At 37.5% G+C, this 12,256-nt stretch overlaps 1 protein-coding gene and 1 non-coding gene across 2 annotated transcripts; both read left to right on the top strand.

Moving 5' to 3' along the window:
* Window positions 1-122: 122 nt before the first annotated feature.
* LOC139465369 (RING finger protein 32-like) lies at window positions 123-11,534 on the top strand. Its single transcript, XM_071247076.1, has 9 exons — window positions 123-191; window positions 2,336-2,498; window positions 3,078-3,161; window positions 5,785-5,927; window positions 6,274-6,306; window positions 7,105-7,229; window positions 8,315-8,423; window positions 10,049-10,213; window positions 10,600-11,534. Exons 1-9 carry the CDS (start codon window positions 147-149, stop codon window positions 11,017-11,019), a joined length of 1,287 nt encoding a protein of 428 aa, XP_071103177.1. The 5' UTR covers window positions 123-146; the 3' UTR covers window positions 11,020-11,534.
* Window positions 9,032-9,147, top strand: LOC139466131 (U5 spliceosomal RNA). Its single transcript, XR_011653191.1, has one exon. It is a non-coding gene; the product is annotated as a U5 spliceosomal RNA (small nuclear RNA).
* Window positions 11,535-12,256: the final 722 nt, after the last annotated feature.

Here is a 12,256-nt window from a genome sequence, read left to right as displayed (position 1 = left end):
GACAGTATATGTCATGTAAAGAGAAGGGATTAATTTTTATAATTACAATTTATATTTAGTTAGATCTATATGAGGATATTGAGTGCCGTACTTTCAACTGTGACTTCCGGTACGATGCACACACCCGCATCACAACACAGCATATAATGGATCCAAAGTCATACAAAACGTCCAAGGATCGCCACACAAAGGTTTTACGATGCTCATCATAACACAAATTATAGTTAGTCAGTCTGACGCGTTTGCCATCGCCTATAAAAATTAGACTAGATGCTGTGGTTGTCATAATTACCATGGAAACATGTTTAGCACTAGCAGACGCTAAAAGTTAGAATTAAACTTCCTGTGTCCACAAGGCCTAATGAACGGAAAATGAGGCAGTACTTGGAGACAATATTAGGATAGAAAATATTCTCTCTTTATTTTCAGTTTTACAGACATTGTTTTTAGCTTTTTATAGATTCTAGGTGTGGTGGCCATAAAATGTCCGATTCCCAGCTGATCAGAAGTCGGACGCCTTGTCCACATGACCAAAGAGGTAATCCCTTCATCTGTGGGATGACTCCACGAGCTGCTACATACTCCCCCGTCAACAGAAGGCACGTCCCGGGCCGCATAGAGACTTATTTTGATCAAATTAAATATGAACACGCTCAGTCCCATGTTGGGCACAAATGTAACGGCCATGAAATTTCCGATTTCCGTAATGGATTCGAACCACAGACTTTCTGATCAGAAGTTGGACGCCTTGTCCATATGACAAAAGAGGTGAACCTGACAAGGTAAGGATGTCATCTGTGGGATGACTCCACACCCTGCTACATAGGCATTTTGAGACCTTTCACTGAAATCCATTCACTGTTATTGTTTCCTGTTAGGCTAAAAATACAGATTTCTTTTCTTTCAATGTTCTAAATTACAACACATTCTCCAACAATAACTCAAACATCGCATTGTTCTAGATGTATGTATTTAGAAACCAGATGTACATGTATATGTGTATAAAAAGTTTCAATTTGCGCTTGTGACGTGTTTGTAAACATAGTGCTGTTTAATTCTAAAGGAAGGCACTACATTCTCGTACCTGAGCCAGATTAGATATGTTTCAGATTGTTAAAATTAATTATATTTAGTATCTACTAGCTATTATATGACTTATTGCACATATACAAAATGTATGTTAATTGTGCTGACATTCTCCCGGGACATCAATTTGTGGTGTGCCCGGTCCATCAGCTCACTCACTGGGCTATCATCTACATCTTCACCTACGTCTGTCACAACTATTAGGCATTCTCTCATCCCTCATGCTTAAAGTAGGACATGTTTTCACTGTATCTCATCACATTAGAGAATGATCACCTTGTCCTGTATTTCTTGTAGAAATAATAGCAAAATGCAAAACAAGGTCTGAAGTTTTCACAAGGTTTATTACCAATGCAGAAAAGAAGTCAAACAGGATTATGACCTTAGTTGGGTAGATCTCGTCATCGGTAATGCATTGTCATTTATTATTGTGAAAAACTGATTTTGCAGACATAGGATGAAACCTTTAATGTAAGCAATGATTTTGCAGAATGTGAGTGGTATTATGATGACCTGAATCCTACTTCACAATAAGAAGCTGTGGAAGCTCTGTTGCATCATTATACACTCAATACTATTCAATTCAATTTCTTTATTCAACGTACTGAGGAGGCCACAGGCCTTTAGTACAATCATGATTACAGGAGCAATTGGTACAATCATATAATTTCCAAACTTGATTTTCTTTGTATAAAAGCATGATATATGTACATAGAAAGATTTCTTATGGTTTCAATGTTGCTTGTGGTCAGTAATAGTTACAATGGTTTACATGAAAATATTTTGGTAAATATACTTTTCTTAGTTTATCATACTCGTCCTTAATTAATCCTAGGTCACTTAGTGGACATAATATTTTAATACCTACCTTTTTCAATTAAATGATCATGTGATAACCATCGGAATCTTGCAAGTGCTACACTAAATTTTCTAAGACTAACACTGAAAAGGTATTGCTCTGCAATGATATATGACTTCAAACTGCTATATAACAGGGACTTTGGTGAACACGTTAGAGTTGCATTCCATGACTGAAAATATAAATCTTTTAATCTTTGTGTTATAGCATTTATGAACAACTTCGGATAAGCAATATGTTCTAATTTAAAAATGTAACCAAAACCACAATTATTCAGCAGGTTCCTTAAGTCGGTAACTCAATTTGTTTTGCCATTTCTATCATACAAACACATCATATTGTAACATTTCTCAATACACTCGTCACTCCCTCAGTTACTTCCCCTTGCAGGGTGGTAGTGGCAATCTGGCACTGACTGCTGTAGCACTACAAGATCACTGGTCACGGACACTGTCACTAGGTGTAACCCGCGGCCCCCGCAGTGTGGGGCTTGGTCCAGCAGCTAGGGCCAAGCAGAGGAAAGATGTCAGGCCTGTTATTGACACAGGGAGATGTAAGTCAGTCAAACATTTTAATCAGCATTTAAAAGTTGGTAGTACATGTCTGTATTCTTTATGCACAACATTTCAACTTTTGTATTCTTTCTGCACAACATTTCAACGTCTTTAGTCTTTATGCACAACAGATGTTTCAACCTTGTGCATAAGGTCTATAGGTGTTGCAGTGTAGTGAATAAAGACTACAGATGTTGCAATGTTGTGTATAAAGAATACAGATGCACAACATTGCATCATTTACAGTCTTTATGCACGGCATTGCAATGTTTGTATCCTTTATGCAAAACATTTAAGAATACAGAGCAAAGGTGCACCTGCTAAAGGGTAGTTAGTAGTCGCTAAATTATGTCAATATATATAAGAATATATATGTTAGATATATATGTGCTTCACAATTGTGTTTTAGAAAATAATGTACTGTAACGTGTTTACTTACATTTTAATTTTCCCAAGCTCTGCCCCTAAGATGCTTTAGTATGATATGCTGATGATGCTGATGCTGAGTATACCACAAGCAGAGACGACACAAAGTGAATACATTTCTTACCATTAACAAATGTTTAACTTTGTTTTAGTCAGGCAAAAAGCAAAGAAAGCTTCTAAACCAGAAGTGGAAGAGGAATATGTCTTAGATGCCAAACCTCCTCCACTGACCTTGGGTATGTGTCACAGTGTTGATTACCATGCTGCTGTCTTCTAGGATATTTCAAAGCTTTATATCCAGACATACAAAGCACTATGTTCATTTTTTGTTATAACATACTTATGTGTTCTTCCCCAAATAACCCTATAATACTGCTGCTGATGCCTCATTCAGCCAATTTTTACACACTCACTCACTCACTCAACCACTCACTCAACCACCCACCCACTCACTCACTCACTCACTCACTCACTCACTCACTCACATTACCCCATTCGACGTAAGCGCCCCGCTTACATTTTGGCTAGTGAACAATCTCAATTAGCACCCCTTCCGTTTGATCAATATACACAAGACTTATTTTTGTGTGTATAATATGCACTCATGTGTTATATGCACCCTTAATTATGGGCAGTTAAATTCTTGAAAAATATTGTTGTATATAAACATTTCAGGGTGTCAGCATAAACCACGAAATTTATGATCTTTTAACTGGTTTTTTTTCACCAAAATAATATTCTAATAAGAGCACGGTAATGTTTTCTTTGTAATGCGACACATGATACCGAGTTGATCAGTGTGTCTAGTCAATGTTTTGTTCTGCTTAAAGATCTTAGCTGTAAAGATGCAAGATCAAATTGTCATTTTCTTTCTATGGCAAATTTTTTTTTTTTTTTTTATTTTCTGATGGAGAAATGTTTCATCAACATATGAAATACTTTTTAAATTTTTTTTAATGATTATACTTTTTAATTTTTTTTTTTATTGATTATAATATTTAACCCACCTATCTTCATTTACTATATATTATGGGGGCACGGGTGGCCCAGTCGTCTGAGGCGCCACAATTTGCTGTGCAGAGTTGCGTCCCTTGGGCACGCCAGAAACCTAGGATTGTGGGTTCGAATCCCGGTTCACCCTGATTATGTTTATAGGTTTGTCAGCACCATACCCGTGCTCATGGGTTTCACCGAAGTGGTAAATGTCACTTCGGGCTTTCCTCCTACATTAAGCTGACATGCCGTGATATGACTGGAATATTTTTAAAAGCGGCGTTAAACACAACTCACTCACTCACTCATTTACTATAGGCGTGCCACTAATTGTGATGTTGTCATGTTGTGTTTTAGACAGTTGGTCCAAGATCCAGGAATATGTTCCCTTCCAAAAGCAAATAAAATTATGTGTAGGATAAAACATGTCCGAGAGTTTCCGTGTGATAAAACCAAGAGGTGCCATAGGGTTCCGTGACCCTTAGGAAACGGGCATAAAATATCTGTTGCTGGTACTTGAAAAAGACTTTCTTAAAAAGCATTGTGATTTATCAGCGCCTCTGTAACCTAGTGGTACAGATACGAAGGTTGCATGTTTGATCCTCGGGAATATAAAGGAAACATTTGTCATTTGTTTTACATTTCATCACATTGTGTTCAAATGCAAAATAAATTTCTTACAAGAAACGTTTCATATGTTACAATCTAAACAGAAGTTGTGTTAATAAAATACCCAGGATAATATAACACATTGTACAGCAAATATGCCTGGGATATCATATAAAATCTCAGGGATGAAACCACATCCCTGATTATAAGATTTAACCTGACTGGAGAACAATAACATGACGTCATTGGAAGTTTATAATTTCACTAAGGGTGTTTCCTTCTTGTTTTAATGCATACAGTCACATTGTTATATGTAGAGTGTAGGGCTGCAACGAATACACTATGAAGTGAATACGATTCGTATCATGAATATAGGGTAACGAATATGAATATTAATTCGTTACTATTTGTCATATTCAGCATGTTCAGTGAGGCAACAACAACAACATAAATTATTTGACATGGTTTGTTAATTTTTAATATATTATTAATATATTATTCATTTATATACTTCACTTATCCAGGTACTAGTATCTGCTCAAATGCTACAATGACCAGTGACCACAATACTGTAAAATTAAATAGTATAAGGGTGTTGTCTTTTGAAGAAATCTATGCATAAAATATGTTCTTACAGGTATTTTTTATGTAAATGTATATACTTGCATATTACAAATATTCGATTCTAGTGGCCACGAATAACAAATTCAATTCATGAATGGATACAGTTTGATTCACCGAATACGTGAGTGAATTGTAACAGCCCTAGTAGAGAGATATATTCTTATCCAGCGTTGCAAATTGGCACTAGTCCTATCATCCTTGCCAAACTGCCAAATAGTTAAGGTATGCTAAGGACTGGTAGAAATATGCCCTTTTTTAGGGATTTATAATATGATGCTCATATTTTAGTCACTGGATTGTTTGGTCCACATATGATTATGTAAAGACCACTGTCATGTCACTGAAATATTGCTGGGTGCTGTATTAAACAACAAATAAACAAACAAACCTATACATTCAACTGTTGGTTTACCAAGGCATCACGGATGGTGGCCGTACTTGCTTTTGCAACCAACCATTGTTTTATCTAGCTTATTGATGGAATATTGCTAACTGCATTGCAAAACAGCATACTCTCTCAACATCATGCCTAGATCATACTGATTAATACATATACATACACATGTCCATAAATATCTGCTACATATCTTGCAATGATATCTGTTCAACTCTTTATGGTCTGCCTGTCCTCAGCACAGAAGTTTGGCCTGGTGGACGCGCCAGACCAGCCACTGTCAGAAGCAGAGTGGAAGAATGTCAAGGAGAAATCTAACAAACGAGATGACTCTCACCAGCCCTGTGTTATCTGTAAAGAAGACTTTGGACTTCAGGAACAGGTGACTTTTACTCATCCTACCATCATGCAAACATTTTGTAATAACTTACACAGAAAATTAACAGATTTTGATCAAATTTGGCCTACTGATGATCCATAATGAAAGGCAGGTCAAATTCACTAAGAATCCATCTTCCCGAGGCAAGAGAGTTAACTGACTATTAAAGTCCAGTTTCCACCCTTACTGTATTTTCATCCAGATTTGATCGATGATTCTTTATAAAACACATTGTCTTAAAAAAGCCTGGGGTTGGTTACAAAAGTGAAAACTTCAACAAACATTGACCATAAGAAATTTGATTATTAAAATTTATTTCAAATGTAAGAGGTATCTATGTATTTTTCAGGTTTTGCTTTCCTGTACCCATGTATTTCACCGGGTGAGTCATTTATTTTGTTTATTCTTTGTATGCTTGTATGCCAATCTCTTTAAAATCAGATCTTAGTTCTTGCTACCGCTAATTAAGGATCTGAGGACATCCCATTACGGGTCATGTCAGTCCGACCTTGTGCGAACTTTAATTGACCAATGGAATGACTGACAAGAAGTTGACATAAGCCAATCAGAAGGCAGCTTACTCGTGCTTTACGGAACTAATTTCAAATTGACGACTACGCTTCAAAACATATTTTGACAAATTCTCGATTCAAAATTTGAAATAGAATATTCTGGAATGGCTAATAGATGGTCTAGATTGTATGCATTCAGTCATTAACCCTGTAACTATTGTACGGAATACCCTGTGTAAAAAGTTTTTGAGGATGCATGATTAGAAATCACATTCAGACTGTCACTTTCATGACACGACATTGGTCGTATGAAAGGTCGTTCTGACGTGACCCCTAATGGGATGTCCTCAGATCTTTGTTTAGCGCCAGCGAGAACTACGATCTGATTTTAATGAGATTGGCTTGTATGCACTCATTGTATATCCACCTACCTGTGTAAATTCATCAATGTTTAACCCACCAGTGCCTATATCAGCAATGTTTATCATTCTTGTCACTGATCTTGAATATTGTTCTGTTTTAACTTTTTACAGTTCAGTATGAAAAAGTAAGTCATTTGTGGATCATTTGTTGCACAATGTGCCACAAGAACTGTCACCAGAATCACTCGAATTAACCACTTGGTGGCTACTGAGTTCAGGTAACATGTTCTGTTGTGAATGTTCCAGGCATGTCTACAAGCTTTTGAGAGGTTTACTGGGAAGAAGACATGTCCCATGTGTCGCCGTGAACAGTATCAGACTAGACTTATACACGAGGGCGCCAAGCTTCACAGACTCACCTGCGTCACTAGGTGAGCTGATGCCAACCATTACCATTTGGGCAGAATCATTACAATAGTTTGAACCAAATTCATCCAATACCATTATGTGAAATACCGTATTCGACGTAGTAAGCGCCCCACTCTAATAAGCGCCCATGGCGATATTTGCTAATATATTGGCTAGTGAACAATACCAATTAGCACCCCTTCCGATTGATCAATGTACACAACACTTACTTATTCGCGTATAATACATTCTCGTGTGTTATATGCACCCTTAATTATGAGCATTTAAATTCTTGGAAAATGTATCTCTCGTATATAAACATTTCAGGCTGTCAACATAAACCATGAAATTTATCTTTCAACTCTGTCTTTTTCACCAAAATCAAATTCTAATAAGAGCCCCCTATTTCTAATTTTTAGAGCACCCTGGGCGCTTATTACGTCGAATACGGTATGTTACAAATTTTATCAAAAGAAATCACAGGTTATTTGGGTTAGTACATTTAGACCTCGCTTCAGGCATTATTAGATTATTAGATTTGGAAGAGTTTGGTTGGCACGAGGTTCCGTGTACAGCACACAAGTCACAAATCAGGTGAAGCTTATGAAGCAGCGTTGGTTACAGAGTGTAGTTGGATGGGTGACTATATTTGTCAACTTGACTCCAGAGAATTTCTAGGGCTTCTGTCCTGCCCCACACTAAAGCACATGTTACATGTGGTGTCTCCATAGACAAGTGACTTTTTTCGAAATATACCTTTGTTCACCCAGCAGTGAATGGGTACCCAGTTGGATGAGAATGTGATGTGACTGTTAACTCTCAAGCACCTCACAGGCAGCATGGGTTCAATACTCCCTAGGGAGTTGAGAATGAAATCTGGTGCACACTGATCCATTGAAAAGGGTTAAAGAGCTAACTATAATCTTTGTGCTATGATTGTGGGAATTCTATATCATAATCAAACATGTGGGTTCCTACAGTATCGCTTTGTGGAAGTACATGAGGCTAGTTAGTAAAAGGTTTTATCTGAATACCAGTCTTTAAATGTTGAATTAAGTTTGATGTTCGGAGGTATGTTGTTGACCCATGTCTGTCATTTTGTGTTCAGGATTCAAGCAGCATGGCGAGGCTATGTTGTTCGATGTTGGTACCGTAAACTGAGGGAGACACATCCACCAACTGATCCCAAACTCAGAAAGAAATTCTTTGAGGACAAGGTACAAGGAATGACCTTTGATTTTGCTAAGTCTTCACTTGGACTTAGGCACCAGTGCTTTACAACCTTGATGTGATATACTGTAAGATGGGGGTTACTGCATTTATTTCACTGAAACTAATCCAGATGGCGTTCAACTTAGAAATGTTTCACTGCAAACAAAAGTAGAAAATGATTTATGCATTCATAAATGTTTAAGGGAAGATTTATGTCAAATGTGGGACATTGTATCTCCAAGTCATAGATGCAGCCATAAAATCATTTCACTGAGTGAACTCCCTTGATTTTTGCCACGCTGAGCGCAGAAGTAGGTCACACACTGGTGAGCATAAGGACACAAAGGTGTATGTTTGTCATGGTCTGGCAGGGTTTAAACAGGAGGTCAAACAATGAGGTTATGTACCAAACTTGCTATATCGCAGTATAAATACATAAGACAATTATTCCACATTTGTCACGTAACATCTGTCAATATGATCATTACAAACAGTTCAGGAGTTAATGTTAAATAGAATTAATTATCACAACTCATGATGATATGCAAATTCAGAAAATCTACTTACTGTAACAATTATTGTTATACATAATCGATAACATTGGGTTTGATTGGCACTCTGGTTTCTCTTCACCTCGCATAAATCTTTCGCCTTTTACTAAAGATTTCCGTGGGGAGGAACAACTCAATGAGTCTATAGACTTATTTTTTAAACCCTACTCTGTAGGGTACACATACGCCAATGAAAGAACAGAACAAACTAGGATCGAAATAAATCCATCATGATGTCTTAAATAATAATCCCTCCAAAGTCAGGGATTTAGGTGAAATTGGGTTTTAATGTCGCATTCAAGATTATTGTGCTGATAAAATGAAGTTGCATGTGTGTGGTTGTGTGTCTGCTTGTGCTAGTTTGGACTAATGCTGGTTACAGTGTACTGACTCCCCTTAATGCGGAGCGCCAGCAGTCTCTGGTGCCACTCAGGGTAGCAACAAGAACGATCTTTTAACGTCTTTTGGTACACTGCTGTTTTCTGTACAACAAATCTGTAACATACACAAGAAAATGTGGACTTTCATGTAAATTTAGTCTTACTAGGGTGCATTTATAAAGATTATTTACAGATTGGCCTAGAAGTTGATCATTGAACACTAACTGAAACAGAGCACTTAATATGGTGAATTCATAGTATTTATATTTGCCCAGTAAATGGACCAACCTAAACGGATAAAGTATAACAGATTTCTATTATCCAAATATAATTGATCTCTACTTAACTTACTCATGCTTATTAGTTAGAAAAAAATGAACTTCTGCAAAGTGTGGCCTGTGAGTAGGTGCATGATCACTTAACCAGACTAGAATTAGATTGAGGCTGGGGTCTAGAGAATGACTTGACCAAATATTGATGATTTCAACTGAATTCAATTGCAGACTTGTCACATACAAACACAGGTCAAGCTAACCTGTCATTGAATATGCATGCAAACTCAACCCATGTATGTTAGTATGTAAGCTGTTTATTAATCTCCATTTCTGCTCTTGTAGTAATTTAAGACAAGCATATACATGCCTATTATTGTTTATTACAGAGGAATATGTTGTTTATTGTGCTACCCATGTTTTCTAGCTGCAGACAATCACTGACCGAATGGTGCGATCATGTGACTTTAATGTCGGGGACTTCCTGTCAGAGATTGACAGAAGTCTGAAAGCAAGTCGTGATGTGTTCCGAAACTTTGACGCAATGTTCACCCAGATAACGGAGGAGGAGTGGGACAAGATACAACTAAAGGTACAACAGTCTGGATTATTTAAAACATTGTCTATATCTTCAGCTATAGTCCATGGGGGATTGCTTCCCTCTATGACGCCACCAATGAATTATGCAGGGTGCGAGAACCTATGTGGTCATGACGTCCTATACGGTGCAGACAGAGTTGACATATGGATTTCAAATTCTTTATTCTTTCAACATTTTGGTATAGGTACTAGTACCCTTTGTCCAGACAGATATATGATAAATTTCCACTCCCCTGGGTGACAATATCAGTTAATCGTCTTTCATCAGAGTTGGGAAATTTACTTCACAGATAAATTTAACTATTTAATTGCCAACTATATACTAAATGCTTTAATGACCTTCACCATAGTGAATAGTTCATTTGTGTTTTTCCACAGGCTGTCGAGCGTGGTCATGGCGACTGCCCAATCTGTCTGACATCCCTCAAGACCAAAGGACTCACAACCGAGACTCAAGAAGCCAAGAACACAACGTCAAAAGGAACAAAATATCCCAGAAAAAAACAAAATCCATTACTAATACTTCAGAACTATCCATTGTCTAAATCAAAACCTGGAAATATCCAAGAAAGCCTGAGTATGAACAGTGTTGAGACTGGGACTTCTCCTCGAGTGACTGAACCTGAAGCAGGTCCTGGAGGTGACAGGAGTAGTCGGACCACGGTGTTGTTGTCCTGTTCCCATGTGTTCCATGAGACGTGTCTCGACATGCTAGAGCACCTGGCTATGGGGGAGATCAAGAGGACCTGTCCTGTGTGTCGCACTGCGTACCAGAAGAAAGTCATTCATCTAGCATGACAATGGGGCAGACACCATGAACAGAATCCACAATTCACTACTGACTAGTTGTCTATGTAACATACAGGGAGACAACTGCTGCTAGTCGTTACAACTTTCAGTAATCATTAGTCTAAAAAGTCACAGACTATTTATTGGCTGTGAAGAACTCGTTGTTGTGGGATCTGCACATGTACAAACCAGTCACTCCACACCATTTGGGTTAGGCAAAGGGGGGAGGTTTAAACCATCAGTGACAAAAGACCATCAACTTATGGAAGAATATTTTAGCTGGATTATCTAGAAAAATGAAAGTCTTAAGAACTAGGCTCTCCCTTGGTAATACATTTGTCCCAGGACCCCCCAATAGTAGTCGCTAACAAAAGGTTTAGGGCGTTTGGAACCTCAAGGGGCGTGTTTCTTCCAGAGTCAGTACCTGAATGTATTGTCACTGTTTCCTGATTGTGACACCAGACAGAAATGAAATGTTCATATTTAAGGATCCCAGTCCTTGTAATAACCAAATAAATACATATTGGAGATTATAGAGATTCCTTATGCAAGTTATAGATCAAAATACATGTACTATGGAAGAAAAGCTCAACATGACCAGTCATGTTGCAGTTCAGATCAATACACTTCAGTAGATGAATATTCATAGGTACTGCATTTCTAGATAGCTTTTGACCAGTGCCAAAATATACTAGTATACAAGAAACAGATACACTGTGGCCAAAGTGATGTTGACAGGCTGTAGACTAAGCATATCATGACAGTGAAAGTTGGAGTTAGTTAGCAAGGGTTTGAAACTTGTGTTGTCATTAGTCCTTAGGATGATATAAGCTGTACTAGATTGTATTGTTCCTATTGACACATAACTATCATATATTTGGTTGAGACTGTACAACTAGTGCTGGTTTCTAACACTCAAGTCATGTGCAGTGTACACTCATAAGGCCACTTTATAGAACAGCCCAAGTGGAATGTGGCCTATGTATTGTTACAAGAGGGTTGTGCCTTACGATGTTTGTGTTTGCCAAATTATCAGTTTTTCATTTTAAAAAAAGTTCAGAATGTTTCTATATGAATATGATCGTTAATGAAAATTATCATGTTGGTTACATCTTGTGTGTACATTATTCCAGTTAGACTTGATACATTTTACAGTTATGGTTATGGAAAATGACATTTCAGTCCATTATTGTGCCATTCCTGTGTGAGTTCTTTATTTAATGTCTGGTGTGTTTCACTATTGTCC

Source organism: Haliotis cracherodii, unplaced genomic scaffold, assembly GCF_022045235.1.
Source record: "Haliotis cracherodii isolate W230 unplaced genomic scaffold, xgHalCrac1.p SCAF_18, whole genome shotgun sequence".
Classification (NCBI taxonomy): Eukaryota; Metazoa; Mollusca; class Gastropoda; order Lepetellida; family Haliotidae; genus Haliotis; species Haliotis cracherodii.
This window is presented reverse-complemented; position numbering and strand designations above follow the sequence as displayed.